General features: G+C 44.1%; 2 protein-coding genes across 4 annotated transcripts; one reads left to right on the top strand and one right to left on the bottom strand.

The window, feature by feature from the left end:
* The first annotated feature begins 232 nt into the window (after nt 1–232).
* LOC149276118 (transition zone microprotein 1-like) lies at nt 233–1,352 on the top strand. The gene is made up of 2 exons (XM_089503863.1): nt 233–277; nt 1,245–1,352. The coding sequence occupies exons 1-2, from the start codon at nt 233–235 to the stop codon at nt 1,350–1,352; spliced, it is 153 nt and encodes a 50-aa protein (XP_089359989.1).
* A 3,395-nt stretch (nt 1,353–4,747) lies between these two features.
* Nucleotides 4,748–7,180, bottom strand: LOC149276117 (NADH dehydrogenase [ubiquinone] 1 beta subcomplex subunit 6-like). 3 transcript variants are annotated; one of them, XM_089503883.1, is made up of 4 exons: nt 7,001–7,180; nt 6,565–6,657; nt 5,188–5,232; nt 4,748–4,816 (listed from the first exon to the last, which is right to left on the bottom strand). In XM_089503883.1, exons 1-4 carry the CDS (start codon nt 7,178–7,180, stop codon nt 4,748–4,750), a joined length of 387 nt encoding a protein of 128 aa, XP_089360009.1. The 3 variants fall into 3 exon arrangements, with proteins under 3 accessions (XP_089360009.1, XP_089360010.1, XP_089360011.1); XM_089503884.1 differs by lacking the exon at nt 5,188–5,232; XM_089503885.1 differs by lacking the exon at nt 6,565–6,657.
* Nucleotides 7,181–19,451: the final 12,271 nt, after the last annotated feature.

Genomic DNA, 19,451 nt, shown 5'->3' with positions numbered 1-19,451 from the left:
TTCCCGTTTTTATTTTGCCCTATTCAAAGATGGCTACAAGCTGTCCAAAAACGTCCACGTGACTGGAGACGCATACTCGGGCAGTTGGCGCCTGCGCTGTTAGCTTTAATGATGTTAACCATGTTGCTATAGCACAAAGCTTCACACATTCACACTGTTTCCAAACTGCTCGGGAATGACCGGCGGTCAATGCGAAGTCGTCAGATCCACTCAGATCAGCGCACCCGTAGACATGATTGTGATCAGCAAGAGGGCGGTGGAGCGGGTTTACTCGCTGGTACGTAGTAAAGGATGCCTTCATTAAGCGCAAAGTAAGCAGGCAAATGGCAGCATGAAACAGATTCTATTCACAGGATTTAATGTTTGTTTTTGCTGCATATTCGCCATCCAGGGAGATTTAGCCTATTTATTCCGCTAAAGATTGAATGGGGTCTTACGTATAAAGAGCGTTGCTGGCAAAAGTATGTAGCAATCAGCAGGGACTGTATATTGGTTGCCATGGTGATTGCATCACTTTGTGCTGGAAGTGCTCTATATTCATAAGGAGTTAAAGTGTTTGTGAAGTCCATATCGGAGTGAAGCGCATGTGTGTGATAGTGGCCCGTTAAACCAGACCCCGGTAAATGTCCGCCATGATGTTGGCATCAATCCCTGTCCAGACCCCATATGGGAAACTCGTATCCAATATGTATACCCTTACATTTAGAGTTACTAATAAATGTTTGTTAAACACTACATCTCCGCACTGATGTAGCGGAGGAATGCACTCTTATAAAAATCAAAGGGAGAACATTCTACGCGTGAATAGACCCCCACGCGCAGCATTCACTAAGGATCACATTCTGGGAGATGCCGCAGAACATTTCTCCAGCAAGCCAAGTAGCTGGGGGTGGAAAAATTGGCAATGCATATGGGGGGGATTCTGCAGACCCAGCAATGCTATGTATTAATGTGCATATGATGGCTAGAGTGACCCTTTTCCTCGTCACGCTCCTGCTGTCAGTCTGCACTTTTGTCCAGTATCATCATCATCATCATCATTGGTGTTGACGCTGCAATACTAAAGTGGTCCACCTGAAGCATTAGCAATCTTACATCCGCCTCCTTCTAGATTGTAAGCTGTTTGCGCAGGGCTTCCATCACCTTTTGTCTCTGTAAGTCCAACTCCAAATTGTTACATGATGCTACACTCAACACTATTCTGACCTTTAAATCATACATTTGTTGTGCTTTCTTTTTTTTAGGTACTACTATGCATTGTGCTGATCTCTTGGGGTTACGTTCTCTATGCTACACGGCTTGCGGCTCTTTGGCAGCTGCAGAAAAAATATCCAAATCAACTAATCCTGTGAAGAGGTGGAAAGTGCCGTTCAGATACACCTCGACACTGAAAACGGTGCTTTGCAGCTGGACGTAGGCATCACACCGAGCAGCTAGAGAGATCTGTGCTGCAGGAGATGATGGAAGACGCCGGTCCTCCTCCATGATGGAAGAGATTTACCACCAGGACGTTGTCTTGGATCCACATTCCTAAAACCATTGCTTAACCTCATATAATTACTTCCAATATGTTTACATATTAACTATCAATATTGAATGGTACTTGGGTCTTTTATTAAGTGTCCGGTTAACCACTGAAGGACACTAAATGATTAAAATAAATGAAACACATTTTATTTTTGTATAAAAATCTTTTTGGACATGCTGTAGAATTCTATTTTGTTTCTAAGTAAATATTCAAATACCTGGGTTTTGCCATGTCTTATGTGTTCAGTATAGAAGTGCAACCTTTAGTATGCAGTTCCATATACATCATGCAAAATAATCTACAGGGTTTTAGTCACTAAGACCTGTATTTGTTGTTGGAAATCTAACAAAAAAATAAAAATCATTATTAAAACCAAATTTAGATATAGTTATTGGCAACAAGGATTGTTCCCAAATCAATACAAAATACTGACAGCTGCTACCAGCACTTTACTAAACTCAGTTGTCATTTTTTAAATCTGAGTAGCCGAAGGGGGAGCATTGACCAGAAAGTAGTGATTCGGCTGCCTGACCTCACTGTTCATTATGAAGGCCCATCCCCAGTGAGCTTCTGCTGTAGAATGAGCTTGGCTGGCCCTGTACAATGTATAGTAAAATCAGTGATTTCTTCAGAATCTTTATACATTGAATTATACATTATACAGGGCCAGCTCAGCCCTTCTTGCAGGAGAAACCTGCCAGCGTTTGCCCTTTCAGAATGAATAATGGAGTGAGTGTTGAAACCACAATTCTGCAAACTCTTCCTTTAGTAAATAAAGTTAAGAAAAGTGCAATGCACTTTACGACCTAACTCACTGTGAATGGTCTCCACTGTTTGTATGATCCCATCTTTTTTCACACTTTAATAATCCTTCATCCTTACCTTGAAGTGATTTTGTAACTTGCCATCATTTAACCTCTTAAAGGTTGGCAATACATGGTTTTCTGAATTGGCAGGAAATCAGATAGATATCATATATTATATACCGTATTGGCTCGAATATAGGCCACACCCTAAAAGTTAGGTGCTTTTGTAAAGAAAACATTTTCTTAGTAAAAAAAAACACTCAGTGGAACAGATATGCTGCCACTCTGCCCCCAAGATGTGCCCCCCCCCTCTAGACTTACCAGTGCAGACTCCCCGGGGTCTTGCAGGGCCGGCAGGGGACATCTACGCAGTATGCGTATTCAACTTCTAGTGCCGCCACTTCCGGCAAGGAAAATTGTTAACGTACACCGGCGAGCATAAACAACCTCCGCTGCCGGCACGTCTGCATGATGTGCTTTAACAATCTCCCTTGCCGGGACTCCCCCCCGTGGGAATTCCCGGCGAAGGAGACTGTTAAAGCACATAGAGCAGACGTGCCGGCAGCGGAGGTTGTTTACGCGAATCACCGCTGCCGGTGAACGTCTGCACGATGCGGCAGGAAAGTGTTGGCAGGGGAGGCTTTGTGAGTGCATCGGAGAGTAGGATACAGGTCCCCTGCAACGCTGCTGGGGATCTGTATCCTAACCCCGCTGCCTGCCAGGCACCCGGAACTGCATGTCCCGGGCGTCGGGCGATACGAATTGCGCATTCCTGTGATAGACCCCGAATATGGGCCGCACCCCCACTTTAAAGACTTAAAGTGGGGGGAAAAAGTGCGACCTATAATCGGGCAAATACGGTATATATATATATATATATATATATATATATACACACCGTATATATACACACAGCCAGGCCCGGACTGGCCATTGGGCACACCGGGCATTTGCCCAGGGGCCGGATTGACGTAGGGGCTGATGGAGCTGCAGCTCCAGGCCCCTACCTTAAAATAGGCCCAGTCAGGACCGGACGGACTGGGCCTATGCGGCCTCATTAATGCAGGGCATAAGGGGCACCTGCCCCTTAAGCCCGCATCAACTGCGACCGGGTCCGCCACTCTAGGAGGCTGGGCAGCCCCAACCAGGGCCAGCCTTTGGGGTGTGCGGCCGCACAGGGCTTAAATGAAAACATCGAGTTTTTTTTGTTTTACTTTATTTAACATCCTCCATGTCAAATAAGGGTTTTTTTTACTTTATTTATCATGGAGGATGTTAAATAAAGTTAAAACAAAACAAAACAAAACAAATCCCGGTTTTAATTTAAACCCTGTGCGGCCGCACATCCCTAAGGCCGGGCCCTGGTGGGGGCTGCCCGGCCCCCTAGAGTGGCGGACCCAGTCGCAGTTGCTGCTTACTCCGGCAACAAGGTAAGTAGGGTGAGGGAAGGGGGTGCAGTGAGGAAGGGGGAGAGGGGATAGATTGTGAGAGGGAGTACATATTGAGAAGTGGGGAAGGGGGTACATTTGATAAGGGGGAACATAGTGAGAAGGGGCAGATGGGGTAGTGTGAATGCGTACGAGAATGAATGAATAAATGTGTAGATGAATTGTGAATGCGTATGAGAATGAATGAATTCATGTGTGGATGAATTGCTTGAATGATTTGTGAGACTGCATTAATGAATATGTGTTAATGATTTGTGTGAATGAGTAAGTGTTTATGTCTATCATGAAAGTGATTTGGGGAAATGCAAAGATGGTACATGAAGGGTGGGCTTTAACAATAAATAAATAAAAATGGGCTGCTCAGTCTTGAATGCCCAGGCCTATTTTTTGTCCCAGTCCGGGCCTGCACACAGCCATTATTCCCACTTACTGTTGGGATCACTTAGCTGTTTTCGTGGAGAACAAGGAAATTTCTAGCTGTAACATAATTGCAAAAGGGTTTTCCAATGATCAATTAGCCTTTTTAAACATTGAACTCAGCAGTGATGGTTGCTGATATGGGGCCTCTGTACTCCTATTAAGATATTCCATTAAAATCAGCTACAATAAGCCATGGCAGCTATCTAGTTTATCCCAAAGGTGTTTGATGAGGTTGAGGTATGGGCTCTGTGTGGTCCAGTCAAGTTCTTCCACACCAAACTCATCCAACCAAGACTTTATGGACCTTGCTTTGTGCACTGGGGCACAGTCATGTTTCCACAAAGTTGGATGCATACAACTGTCTAAAATACCTGTGTGTCTGTAGCATACATACATATACACATACACACACACACGAGAGACTACAGGATGGCCAATCACTTGTATGGATAAATACTTTGAAGCTTCCATTTTATTGTTAAATACAAATTTCTGCAACACATTTAGCAATGAAAATGTGGAAACCGAACAAGCATTGCAGTCCTTCAATGGTGTTCATTGTGCATCTCCTCCAGCGGAGGAATAACTTCTCCAGTCTCTAGAATGACATCGCCCTTAAAAAAAAATAAAAAAATTTGTAGTTTCCATAAGTCTTTAGAATCTGCATTCACAATACATTTTGTATAGCAAAGTTACATATACCATTTAAATGCAGCCTGCCTGTGTTGATGCTCAAATGATGTAAAATGCATAGCAACTTCTTTGCACTTCACACCAAGCAGGCTGCTTTTTTTTCGTCTGTGCGGTTATACGTTTTAAACCCCCGTACTAAATGTGGGCTGAACGACTCGCTGCCAAACAGGGTACGATAGAAAATGACTCATGTGATTGTGTAAAATTGCACAAATAAGACTTATTAGTAGCACTATATCCCATTTGCCACATTCAATGCCATTATACAACACTGAAATAAAAATTCACTTACTGGGAAAACTCGTGGTTTCAAATTTACAATTCCGTAGGGCTTTTCCTGGAATGAAAACAGATACCAGTTTTACATCTCACATAGTTTATCATAATAAGAACTATATGCCCACCATTAACACTGGTTTCAGTAATATCATACACCATATGCATACATAACACAGATTATGGGGGGAAAATTCAACCTGTTTTATACACTGAGGTTTATTTGGGAGTGTTTGCAGGATAGTTGTGGTTTCAATGGCCCTCGCTTCACTATTCATTATGACGGGAAAACACCGGCAGGTCCCTCAAGCAAGAAGTGCTGATGTGGCCCTGCTTAATGCATAAATGATAGGTAAAGGGACTTTGAAAAAAGCTCACTGATTTCCATAAGCATTATACAGGGCCAGCCGTCTGTTCCTGAAGCAGAAGCTCATCGGGGTTGGAAACTCAGAATGCAAAGAAGTCAAGGAACTGAAATACAACTCTTCTGCAAACTCTCCTCTCAATTCGACCTTTAGTAAATAGATGCCGGTGTGTCTGTAGATTAATATAGCACACAGTAACATCAAGTGGCTCATTTATTTAGTGCTTTATTTAATAAGCGCAAGTATGCAGCGCTGTACAATACACATATCGAAGGGTTAACATAATTATCTTTTTATTTATTAACAAATTACACAGTGCTGTAGAATTTTAATGGGGCAGTTATCACACATAACAAATATACATGAATACGTACTGATACATCGGGTGATGAGAATCCTGCCCGTGAGCTTGCCATATAGCCTTACGGTACATTATACAAAGTTCCTGACAGGAATGGTGGGATTTTGAGAGCCCCGCTTGTGAGCTTAAATATACACATTAATGCAAACGCATTCAACAGGCATTGAGGTCTTGCCATTTAGCCAAAGTTCCTGGCTATAATGATAGGCTTATGAGTGCTCACTCGTGAGACCTCTCATTTTCAAACTCTTCTGCCAAGAGACAGAGAGACGGCTAAGCAGTCTAGTATTACTAAACTGCTTCCGTGCAAAATATAATGTCATGTCTCTTTAGATGATCTACATACCCTGATATGGTTTTGGACGTCGTCTAGTGTTCATGGCAGCGTAAACATTCCCAGTTAAATCATGGCTTCAACTAAATACTAATCTTGAAAGCTGAAATCAATGTATTATTTTTTCTTCTAGATTCAAGGTGTGATAAGTAATTGAAGCAAAATCTTATTACATTACAATACACATATTACAGAAATGTAGCGTCTAGAATTGTGGGTAATCACCCAATACCATTTTTCAACACACCAAGAATGTTCAATACATATAGTTATATGTATGGGTATTGGACAAATATATAGATATATATATTTCTCCTAATCGATTCACATTACCATAATATGGTACTTGACGTAGTAATGAATAACCCAGGCTGGGATCAGCAGTTTTGTCAAGGCGAAAACACCGGCATTATAGGTTTTGAATGTCTGTAAAAGAAGAAACAGGTATCATAATTCCAAATCTGTTTTTCTACCCGTGGCCGTACTATAACTTTCTACTGCATTGATTTCTATTGCACATCCTTTCCTGGCTCCCAAAATACCAAGATGACTCCAAAAGTCTACACAGATATGTCCACCCCTGCCTCTATTTAACCCTGTACCAACCAGTCTTTTTGGACCCAGAATGACCATGTATTTATGTAAAGGGGATGTGCCTAACCACAAGCATGATTTCAACCACACACCCCAAACCAATACAATCCATACAATATACAATATTAGACCCGACCTAACCTGCATTAACCCTATCCCTCCCACAGTTACCCACGTAGATCCTCCACAGGCTCCTCTGTTGCAGGAAATTGCCCCAGAATCGCTCTATAGGTCCCTTCTTGGTATGTGGCAGGACGGGCTCCCGGGCACTGAGTTCCTGGTCCTTCAGCCAGCGCCTCCTAAGAGCCCGCAGCTGCTCCAAACGGAGCTTCTCGTCCGGAGAATATCCCGACATGACGTCACACCGACCCGGCTCACCGAACGTTAAGCTTTCACTGCTCCCCACCTGATGTGACCCTCCTGTCTTTCCAACCTCGCAGAGGGCACACGGCGGCTTCAGCGCACGTTAATGACGTCAGCACAGCACAAATGTGATATCTATCGCCATCTGCTGTTTGTTTATGAAATTAACATGTAAAAATAGATTTTCTAACCACATATGGTAAACCATATTGCAAAAAATAAATACAAAATAAAAAAACGTGTACGTCATGTAATCTAAAAATGAAATTGTATCAGAAAACATTTGTTAAAGTTCCTTCATCATAGGAGCCAAATGCCTCATTCAGCCCCATAATCATGCCTGGGAACTCTCCAAGTTTGGCCTGGAGAACTCCAGGAGAAGCACCGGTTCTCCAGTTCTCCACGACAATACCCGAATCACCTGAGCTGCGGGGTCCTGACACACCTTATTCCCCGAGTGTTTCCCGTGACTTTTGCAGGAACTTCCACTGATGGTAGAAACCACCAGCGACAAAAAGGAACGCCCCCCAACGTCAGTGCGACCGCCCACCAACGCCAATGGGCAGTCCTGGCCACGTCCCGCAAGGGTTGGGTCCAGGTAGTTCCCAGGTATGCCCATGATGTCCCTCAATGTTTGTTCGATATGAGTCTATCCTGGTGTTCTGCAGATATAAAGTCACAACGATGTCTATATAAACAGTAAAAAATGTGTCTATAAATTAAATAAATACTGTAAACACAATACATTATTCTTCAGTACTTGTGTGTTATCCGGGTGCCACCTGAAGAAGGTTCAGTGACAGTTCTTCAATGAAAATTTGGGACTTACCTAACACTGAAAATGATGCAATCACATTTTTTTTTTAAGAAAAAGGGATTCTTCCGTCAAAACGTACATGCAGAAACAAGCACCAAATTATTTTAACCTTAAAAGAGAGTGGTGTACGGTGATGCAATAAGTGTGCTTACCGAAATAAAATTAGCCTACTAACTGGATTTCACTGTAAATCACAAATATAATTTTGACGATCCTGAAACAGGTTCTCATACACAAACAACTGAGAAATTATAGTTACATACACAGTTACATAGTTATATAAGCTGAAAAAAGTCCATCAAGTTCAGCCTTTCCTATATCTGTTAATTTGTTGCTGTTGATCCAAAAGAAGGCAAAAAAAACTGTTTGGCTCTTTCCAATTTTGCACTAACCAGGGGAAAATGGCAGTCAGATTTCTCCTTGGATCAATAAGCTGTTTCCCCATAATTAAAGATTATATCCCCGAATATTATGTTTTTCCAAGTATTCATCCAGTTGCAGTTTAAACGTCTGTACAGACTCCGATAAAACTACCTCTGCAGGCAGAGAATTCCACATCCTTATTGTCCTTACTGTAAAAAACCCTTTCCTCTGCCTTAGACTTTTTCCAGCCTAAACGCATGACCACGTGTCCTATGCATAGTCCTGTTTATGAACAGATTTCCACACAATGGTTTGTATTGGCCCCGAATATATTTATATAATGCTATCATATCCGCTCTGAGGCGACGTTTTTCTAAACTAAACAGATTTAAATTTGTTAACCTTTCTTCATAAGTGTTCGATTCCTTTTATTAATTTTGTAGGGATCAGTTAAATGGAGAATTTATATGTGGTGACAACTTTAACATGTGTTAAGGAATTGAATAAATAGTTACCCGTTTGTAATATTAGTAATTAAGAAAGTGAAGTAAAAATAAAATGTTATAAATAATATTATGTTGTTATTTAAAATTACTTATATTTAATAAAAAAAGGTGGTGCCTACATACTACATAAGTATTATGTATTCTCACACACGAGACCTCTCTGGGTTTGACCTGGAGTCTTCGGGGAAGCACTGCTGTCTCCAGGTCAATATCATCTTTCTCCAGCAGGGGAGCAGCATTTAGTGCTCTCTGGGCCTAGCCCTGCCCCTAGCAGACTAACCACTCCCCCTAGCATGGCTGGCCACACTACCTCCCAAAGCCACTCCCTCAGAACAGGGAGAGCTCTGAGTAGTCTGCCCTGGTAAATTCCGAGGTATGGATATTGTAATATAGATGTAAGGAATACGTATGCACACAATATTTTTGTTATAAAAAGTTGCACAAATAGTAACTTTATGATTTTTTTCTAGGTTTCACTTGAATATTCCCCTATTCTTCATTCCCCTGTTCATCTGCTATTTAAGAAGCTAGCTCTTGTTATGAGGAAGTCTCTTGGAGAACTGAACAGAAGTGACTTTGCTCTAAATGAAATCACGTAAATATATTGAAACACAATGTACAAATTTATATACATTATTGGTCCCAAATGGTGTCATACGTTCTTATCCAAGACATGTTGCAAAAATAGAAAAAAGTAACAAAAACCTACTTAAAGCACATTGCTATTTCGCTGCCTGAACCATGGCTTTTTCATACCTGTGGCATTTAAATCTGCTACCACTAGTGGCCACCCTCTGCCCTCTGGAGCACTCAGAACTCTATTACTAGGATCAAGTGTGCCTTGTTACCTGGGTTGAGCCCTAGCCAATACATCCAGCTGGGCCTTGTTACCTGGAGTACTCTGCCTTTATGAACCTGCCCTTCAGTCAGGGCCTTTGTATTGAAGTCTATGGACCTTCCTGCTGTGGCTCTGCACCTGTACTGTTCCTGGTTCCCTGCTTTGTGTCCCTCCAAGTAGACTGTGTGCCTTTCCGTGCCCTTCCAAGCGGGCTCCCTGCCAAAAGACTTATTACCTGTATTTTATCTTGCCATACGTCTGGTTTCGTGCTTAGACTGTATTACCCTTATTTGCTGGTCCTGTTAGACATAAAATACACTACATTACCTGGATTTCAGCTTGTGGTTTTCTGGTGTCTTTGTTTGCATAATCATGCACTGTGGGTTACAGACTGAACCCCAAGTATCCCCTGCGCATGGGCTCCTATCCGACCTGATCACCCGAGTTCTGACAGAACACAAAGGCCATTACAAGGAGTCAGTGGGGTTACTTTCAGTCATCAAAGTGATAGGAGAATGTTTACTTGAACTGTGCAAATCATTAATGCAAATCTGGGACGCCAACTCCAATCACTCTCATGAAGACCATTCACCTACACCTGTTACATCACCTGAGAAATTCAACAAGCCTGTTACCAGTATGAGGCTAGGTTTCCACTTGGGTTTTTGTCCTGCGTTTTTTTTTCTTGATGAAAAACGCCAAGAAAACTGCCACTGCATTTTCCTGCGTTTTGGCGTTTTTTTCTGGAGTTTTTTCTGGCGTTTTAGCCTTTCTGTGGAAATTGCTTTTTTTGACCTTAGGCAGTTTTTCCAGCCTTTACAAGTTAGCAGTTTCACCCAGCTAAAAGGGATTAGGATAAATGGCAAGTATCTGCCCCCGATGTCATTTACTTGGTAGACCCCTTTGTCTCTTTTCTGTGGTTTGTAAGGCATGCTTTATTCCGAATGTCTGCTCCTCTAGGAAGATTGGCCCCAAATGATGGTGCAAATTGTTTGCTGTTGCTTTTGGCACGCAGGATCCAGTTGATGCGTCGGGTATGTTTGTTTGTAATGGCATGTTTGTTCCAAATGGTGTAAAATTCAATATGAACCAGTCCAGGACTTTGTTTTGTGTGAAACTGTTTGTTTTCAGCCTATTTCTCGTAGGACACACAGATACTGGGTCCATCCTCTGCATTGTAACTGTGGAAAAAAACGCCATAAAAAACGCCAAGGCAATAAACCCACATGGCTTTTTCATGGCGTTTTTTCTCTCCCATAGACTTCTATTGGAGAAAAACGCCAAGATTTCCTTGAAAAAACGCCAGAGTGTGAACATGCTGTGATTTTGAAAAACTGCCACAGAGCCCAAAAAAGCAGAAAAACGCCAGACAGAAAAACGCCAAGTGGAAATGGCATTTTGCGATTTCCTATTGAAAAACAGCTAACATCTGGCTGCTGCGTTTTTCCACTAAAAAAACGCCAGGTGGCGCTATTGGCGTTTTTATGGGCGTTTTTAGCATAAAAAAAACAAGTGGAAACCTAGCCTGAAAAAGGAATCTCCTTGGAAATGTGAACCCCTTACCGCAACCGAATTGCAACAAAGGCGTGATGAGGAATCTTGCTTTTACTGTGGCAAAAAGGGACACTGGATCACCCAATGTCCTCTGAAACCAGCTAAACTGTCTGCAACCCACACCAACAAACCCCAGGCCCAGGAACCTGCATGTGACAACAGCAACGCATCAAAGCTGGAGCACACCCTATCTCAGGGGTGTCCAAGTTTTTTCTGCAGTGGGCCACTTCATCAGAATTGTATATGTGTGCGGGCCGCACTCATTTTTCACTGTGTGAAAATATGGCCTTTAATAAGATATGCAGATTAAAATAAAGTAAATGACACAAAACCTTTCCTTTTCCTCTCACTGATTTCTGGGCCTAGAAAGTTTTCTGTCTACAAATTCAGGATTCTGGATAAGTTAAAATGAAATAGTTCTATTTATCCTAGGGATGCACCGAAATGAAAATTTTGGACCAAAACCGGAAATTCAGGGTTCACTTAGCCAAAACTGAAAATGACCCCCCTCCCACATACTTTTATTAAAAGTAAGTTACACACCAAAATTGTACAAAAAAATGATATATTATGATTAACAGCAGGGCCGGCCTTTGGGGTGTGCGACCTGTGCGACCGCACAGGGCGCCACACTCCAGGGGGCGCCGCCGCCACCGTAGCGTACCGCTGACGCCAGCAGCGTACCTAGCGGGGGGGGCAAGCGGCACCCGGTGCCGCTCATCAGGGGGGCACCTGGCACCCCTCCAGAGACGGACAGTAATGTCCGCCGCTGGAGGAGCAGGCTCGCAAGGGAGCGGTATCGGAGGTCTTTAACAGACCTCCGGCTCCCTTGAGTGATTTTAAGCCGGTTCAAGGATCTCCCTTGAACCCGGCTTAACATCACTCAAGGGAGCCGGAGGTCTGTTAAAGACCTCCGATACCGCTCCCTTGTGATCCGCGCGGCAACAGCTGCTGTGCGCCGGGGTTTGTTGTCAGATCCCAGCGCACAACACTGAAGCCGCGCCCACCGCTGTCCGTGCCCTCTGACCCGGAAGAAGACAGAAGAACTGAAGAAGAAGAACGAAGAGGAGGAAAAGGAGCTGTAAGGAGAAAAGAGGAAAGGTAGGAAAGCATTCAGTGAGAGTGGATTGGTATATGTGTGGATTGGTATGTGTGTGGATTGGTATATATGTGTGGATTAGTGTATATGTGTGGATTGGTATATACGTGTGGATTAGTGTATATGTGTGTGGATTGGTATATACGTGTGGATTGGTATACGTGTGGATTGGTATACGTGTGGATTGGTATACGTGTGGATTGGTGTATACGTGTGGATTGGTATACGTGTGGATTAGTATATGTGTGGATTGGTAAGTGTGTGAGAGTGATGGGTGTTATGCTGTACCATTTCCAATGTCTTTTTCATGATCTAATTATGCTCTAAAAGTACATCATAACTCCCATCATTCTATACTGTTCCATACAGTGGCAGAGCTGGGAGGCAGAGGCCTTGCACCCCCACCGCAGGACTCCTGAAAGGTAAGTGAACTTCAAAGAGGGAAAGGGTAGATAGTTAGGAGGGCGTAGATAGGGAGAAGGGAGTGAGAAGGGGTTGATACGGCAGAAGAGAGTGAGAAGGGGTAGATAGGGCAATCATACTCCTATCATGCCAAGTCTGCGAGTAAATCCTGGAATCTGGGTATGCTTGGGCATGATAGGAATGTGATTGCTGTTAATCATATATATATATATGATATATATAGACTTGAAAACCAAAGTTGTTTGTGTGGTTATTTGGAAAGTCCCTGGAGTGCCGGTAACTATTTTTGGACTTATATATATATATATATATATATATTTTATATATAATATTATTTAATTGTTTTGTCCTATTTTGGTGTGTTACTTACTTTAAATAAAAGTGTTAGATTTTTTATGGTGTTGGGGGGGTCATATTCGGTTTTGGCCAGGTAAATGCTGCACTTTCGGTTTCAGTCCAGAATTCGTTATGGTGCATCCCTACTACTAAGCCAGACAATGAAGTGGTAGGCGTAGACCACATCAATGTTTGGCGTAGTATATAGTGATTGGGGTTTTGTTACAAGTTTTTATTCCTTTCTTTTTTTGGGATGGGGGGGCGCCAGAGGAGTAGTCCGCACAGGGCGCCAGAACACCTAAGGCCGGCTCTGGTTAACAGCAATCTCAGGCATACCCAGATTCCAGCATGTACTGGTTGGCTGGGCATTGTACCAGTAATTTTTGTCCAATTTTAGTGTGTAACCACACTTTTATTAAAAGTAACACACCACAATTGGACAAAAAAAAAATCAACAATATGACTTGGCATGATAGGAGTGTGATTGCTAACAGCAAACACACTCTTTTTATACCCAGGCAACCAGTAAATGCTGGAACCTAGGCATGATGGGACTGTGATTGCTGTTAGCAATCACACTCCTATCATGCCAAGTCAGCCAGTACATGTTGGTACAGGGTGGCTGTAAGTGCAGACCCCATACTGCTGGCAGCATCAATACAGAAGGGGGGCAGTTAGCCAGGTTTCAGCATGTACTGGCTGACTTGGCATGATAGGTGTGTGATTGCTAACAGCAAACACACTCTTTTTATACCCAGGCAACCAGTAAATGCTGGAATCTGATGATGGGACTGTGATTGCTGTTAGCAATCACACTCCTATCATGCTAAGTCCCATCATGCCTAGGTTCCAGCACTTACACATCCATGCTATCACACACACACTCATTCATTCATATACTCATTCATTCACACATTCATTCCCTCACAGGCATACTCATTCAAACAACCTCCCCCACCCCCTTACCTACTACAGCTCTCGATGCCGCTCACAGACTTCAGCAGGGGGCGCGGCCTCCCTCGTTCTCTCCACAGAGGAAGCAGGACTGGAGCAGAGAATAGACCCTCCCACAAGTAAGCGGCAGGGCTTGTGATCCTGGCTGCCGATCTCAAGCGGGCCGCATGTTGGACGCCCCTGCACTAGGACATGTGAAATAGGCTTAGGGGCAAATCTATGTATTTGGATCATAAATTGGCTAAAAGATAGAATGCAGAGGGTTGTTGTGAATGGATGTTTCTCAGACCGTATGCAGGTATTAAGCGGAGTGTCTCAGGGGTCTGTCCTCGGTCCTCTTCTTTTTAATTTATTTATAAATGATCTCCCAAGCTGCATTGAGAGCCATGTCACAGTTTTTTTCTGATGACACAAAATTAGGCCGGGTAATTCAGACTAATCTGGATGTTTCTTCTTTGCAGGAAGATTTAGACAGAGTTGGGGACTGGGCGTGCAAGTGGCAGATGAGGTTCAACATAGATAAATGCAAAGTTATGCAATATTGTTAAAATAATAAAAATGCAACCTATATTATGAATGTAATATCCTTGGGGAAAACTACCAATGAGAGGGAGTTAATAGTGGACAACAGACTTGACAACAGTGCGCAATGCAGCAAGCAGCTGCAAGGGCCAATTAGGTTTTGGCATGCATAAAAAGAGCTACTGATTCACGGGAGGAGGATATTATCTTGCCTTTTTACAGGTCATTGGTAAGACCTCACCTTGAATACGCGGTACAATTCTGGGCACCGGTCCTTATAAAGGACATTATGGAATTAGAAAAAGTGCAAAGGAGGGCTATGAAATTAATAAGGGGATTGGGAGATACTAGTTATGAAGAGAGGCTAAAAAAGTTAAAATGATATACGCTAGAAAAACAGTGTATCAGAGGGGATATGATAACATTATATAAATATATGCAGGGCCAATATAAAGAGCTCTTCAGTGACCTGTCCATCAACAGAAATGTACAAAGAACGAGAGGTCACCCTCTGAGACTGGAAGAGCGGAGGTTTCAAAGAAGTCAAAGGAAGGGATTCTTTACAGTAAGGACAATAAAGGTATGGAGTTCACTGCCGAGGGAGGTGGTGTTATCAAATACATTAGATGCCTTCAAAAGGGGTCTGGATATTTTTTTAGAAAGACATGACATACAGGGCTATGAATAGAATAACATATTTTAGAGCTTCTTGGCCAACAGACGTAAAAAGGGCCAGGGCACTCCCAGTCTGGCCCTGTACATTAGTTGCTCTCTACAGCATATTACACAAATATACCTTTGCACATCTGTCCTCCCTACACACTTCACTATATAGCAGCCCCTCTCCTGCCTGCACTATGAAGCAGCCCTTCTACTCTCTGCACACTACACTATGTAGCAGACACTCTCCTTACTGCAAAAAAAGCACCATGTGGCAGCACTTCTCCTACCTGCACGCTACACTTTTGTAGCAGACCTCTTCAGTGGCGTCGGCAGGGGGGGGCCAGAGGGGGCCATGGCCCCCCCTACATTATGCTGTGCCCCCCAGTGTGCCCCCCCAATTGACCCGGCTCACCGCTGGGAAACCGGGACATTTCCCGGTGTGCCGGCACATTCAGCTGAAATTGCTTTGAAACTGTCAGCCGCCGGCCGCTTAATGGCTTGCCGGCATGCCGATCATTGAGGCTCTTCGTCCCGCCCCTTTGAAGATGCTCAAGGGGGCGGGCACTTACGGAACAGATGCTGTGACAGGGAGCACGCGGTAGAAGAGCAAGAGAGCAGCGGTGTTGAGGCGGAAAAAAGGAATTATTTAATTTAAAAAAATAGTTGATAAGCAGAAGGGTCTTCAAATGTAATGTGTTATTAGAAGTAATGCACTAGAGTAAGTACACCAGATCTCACTGGAGGAGGCACATTAACAAAAGCTTCACTGAAGGAGGGACATTAACAAGGGGGGGGCTGCCTTGGGAAAATTAAATACAAAAAGATGGTGGCTGGCAGGCTGGGGACATAATTACACATCGGGGGGGGGTTAATACACATTTGTATGGGGGCCATTATAATAACCATTACAAGGGGTTGGTGCATCAATACACAAGGGAGGGGGGCAGACTGGGGGCATCAAATAAATCAATACACAAGGGAGGGGGGCTGGCTGGGGGCATCAAATAAATCAATACACAAGGGAGGGAGGCTGGCTGGGGGCATCAAATAAATCAATACACAAGGGAGGGGGGCTGGCTGGGGGCATCAAATAAATCAATACACAAGGGAGGGGGGCTGGCTGGGGGCATCAAATAAATCAATACACAAGGGAGGGGGGCTGGCTGGTGGCATCAAATAAATCAATACACAAGGGTGGGGGCATCAGATAAATCAATACACAAGGGTGTATAGCAAAAATGCACAAAGGAGGGTGGCGGGGGGGGCACAAATACGCAAGGGGCAATACACACAAACAACAGAGCAATGTGGAAAGCATTTTTATACTAGTAGTAGTAGTATATAATTAATAATATTAGTAGGTTATCCCATCCTGATGTGGGGGTCCATGTGGCAGCAGAGCCTGCCCTGGTGTATGTGTTTGGGTGTCAGTGTGGCAGACCCTGTCCTGATATGAGTTTGGTCATTTGTTTCCTGGCACTTTACTTGCTGTAGAGGGTTAAATAGAACTTTGTAATTTTTATTTATCCAGATTTTGTGGTCACTTCAGAGGACAAAACTTTCTAGGCCTAGAAATCAGTGAGAGGAAAAGTAAGTAAAGGTTTTGTGTTATTTACTCTTATTTCAATCTGGATATATTATTAAAAAGGAAACGTAGATGTTGGTTCAGAGTTTGTGAAACTGTCAGGAACCACTTTTTTGCTGCCTGAACCATGGCTTTTTCATACCTGTGGCATTTAAATCTGCTACCACTAGTGGCCACCCTCTGCCCTCTGGAGCACTCAGAACTCTATTACTAGGATCAGGTGTGCCTTGTTACCAGGGTTGAGCCCTAGTCTACATCCAGCTGGGCCTTGTTACCTGGATTGCCCTGCCTTTATGAACCTGCCCTGCCCTTCAGTCAGGGCCTTTGTATTGAAGGCTATGGATCTTCCTGCTGTGGCTCGGATCGCTTCTCGGCCTTTTGGCTAAGACCAAGTGTACTTTGTACAGGCGGTCTGGTCAGGAGGTCCTAGTGTCAGCAGAGTTCGGCCCTCGGCCTCCCGGCATCGGCCCCTTAAGTGGGGTCTTAAGCCGGGTGCTGCTATTGGGGGTCCCGACAGAGCTGGCATTGGGAACGAGTTGTGATCGTGGAGATGGCGGTACCGAACTTTCCTAATACGGTACGGATCTGCATCGAGGACGAAGAACGTCGGAGGAGGATTTCGTTGGAGGAGGTGCAGATGCAAATTGTGGAAGGTCTTCTACAGATGCCTCGTGGGGAGATCTTTTGTCTTCAGGACTTTGGATACCGCGGTTTTTTTGACGTCACCTTCAAGTCTATCTGGGGAGCGCGACATCTGATGGAGCGGAGTCTGACCCAAGCGGAGCACCCATTACTACGTGGTATTGTATTTCGTCCTTCAATGGCAGTCCGGAAGGTGTGTATAACTGTGCATATGTTCAACCCATTTGTTCCGGATGATGCTATCGGGGCTTTTCTCAGCCGTTACGCGTCGAAGGTAGGAGAACCTGAATATGTGAAGAACCCTTTCGGAGTGTATAATGGTAGGAGGAGGTTTTGGGTAACTTTAAAACCCGATGAAAAGGGATACGGAGGGATGGTACATCCTCCGTAGAATTTTTCAATGGGGGGGAATCAGGGGTACCTTTTTTACCCCAATTGTCCTACATTTTGTCGCAAATGTTTTAAGTTTGGGCATACTGGGGAGCACTGCGCCGAAGACCAGAAGTTCTGCCGCAACTGCAAGCAGAAGGGGCATATAGCCTCTGAATGTCCTAATCCTAGAAAATGTGATATTTGTGGAGATGTGGGACATGGGGCATGGTCATGCCCCGTGCTTAGAGAGCAGCGCAAGAAGGCTGCTGAAAGGCAGGAGGAGGAGGAGAGGAGGATAGAGGCGGAGCGGTCGGCGCACGTGGATAGATTGGTGGAGCAAATATCTCTTGCGTCCGGAGCGGCTGTCAAACCGCCGCCGGAGGATCAGCCTGTGGTTGCTGTGGTGTCGGAGGATGCGGTTGTTAAGGTGGCTATGGGTGTGGTACAAAGTGCCGTTATGGATCCTGGGATGGATACCACGCCCCAACAGGAAGTGTCACTGTTGGAGGTAATCCAGGATCCTCCACTCGGTGCCGCGGAGTTGCCAGATATTGGCCGGATAGAGCAGGAACCCGGGCAGGCGGGAGGTAGGTTTGTAGAGGCCGCGATGATGGATGCAGGAGAGGGCTGCAGTACCGAAAAAAGAGTTCGGGAGTACGAAGATGTGTCTTCACCTGATTCCCCCCGGTTGGATGTATTTTCGGAAGGCGACGGAAGTTGTTCTCCTTTTTCTGTTTGTTCTGAGGAGCCTGAAGGTGTTTTTAGTCGTAGAGTGGCAGACTCCGCGAAGAGTTTTTCAGAGGTGGTGGAGGAGACGTTGACTAAGAAATTTCGATCTGGGACATGAGGGGTGTAGCATGGAGAAGTTCTGATGATTAATAATTTATGAGGTCTCTCTGTGTTGCATCCCTCAATGTTAGAAGCATTCGGGGAGCTGCAAGGCGAATTGTGGTGTTTAGGGCTTTAGAGGCTTTAAGAGCTGATGTCTATTGCCTGCAGGAATGCAACCTATCGGAGCCTCTACTGAGTCAGTCTTGGACCATGGGTCCTTCAGTTTTTTCTTTTGGGGTTAGGCGGGGTTGTGGGGTGGCGGTTTTGTTTCGGAGTTTTGATTTTCAGGTTGGTAGGGTGGTTGAGGTGGAATGTGGAAGGGTGGTGGTGGTCTTTTTTAGGTATGGGGGTGTGGGGTTTAAATTAATTAATGTATATGCACCTGTGGAGAGGAAGGAGAGGATTGTGTTATTGCAGCATGTTAAATTGTGGTTGCCGGGGAGGGAATTGGTGTTTTTGGTGGGTGATTTTAATTGTGTGCTTAAGAGTGAGGATAGGATGGGTGGTAGGAAGGGTGCTAATTTGGATGGGTCGAGTAGGGAGTTAGGGCAAATGGTAGAGGATTTTGGGTTGGTGGATTCGATTCGATTCTGTAAGTTGTCTGAAAGGTTTTTTTCTTTTTTTAGTGAGGATGGGAATGTGTGTTCAAGAATTGATTTTATTTTTGTTTCAAAACATATGAATGGGGTGGAGATGGTTGGGGAACGTTTGCCTTTTACAGATCATGTTTGTTTGTTATGTAAGGTGGAGTTTGTGGA

Source organism: Sceloporus occidentalis, unplaced genomic scaffold (assembly GCF_023333645.1).
Source record: "Sceloporus occidentalis isolate IW3139 unplaced genomic scaffold, rSceOcc1.0.p SCAF_246, whole genome shotgun sequence".
Classification (NCBI taxonomy): domain Eukaryota; kingdom Metazoa; phylum Chordata; class Lepidosauria; order Squamata; family Phrynosomatidae; genus Sceloporus; species Sceloporus occidentalis.
The sequence above is the reverse complement of the archived record's forward strand: the minus strand, read 5'-3'. Positions and strand labels throughout refer to the sequence as shown.

What these genes read in the sequence shown, in the direction of transcription:
- LOC149276117 (XM_089503883.1), bottom strand. Translation starts at nt 7,180, where the DNA reads ATGTCGGGATATTCTCCGGACGAGAAGCTCCGTTTGGAGCAGCTGCGG. An exon ending in GGAGCCTGTGGAGGATCTAC is followed by an intron (nt 6,658 to 7,000) that starts GTGGGTAACTGT and finishes CTTCTTTTACAG; the next exon opens with ACATTCAAAACCTATAATGC. An exon ending in TGAAACCACGAGTTTTCCCA is followed by an intron (nt 4,817 to 5,187) that starts GTAAGTGAATTT and finishes TTTTTTTTTAAG; the next exon opens with GGCGATGTCATTCTAGAGAC.
- LOC149276118 (XM_089503863.1), top strand. Translation starts at nt 233, where the DNA reads ATGATTGTGATCAGCAAGAGGGCGGTGGAGCGGGTTTACTCGCTG. An exon ending in TGGAGCGGGTTTACTCGCTG is followed by an intron (nt 278 to 1,244) that starts GTACGTAGTAAA and finishes TCTTTTTTTTAG; the next exon opens with GTACTACTATGCATTGTGCT.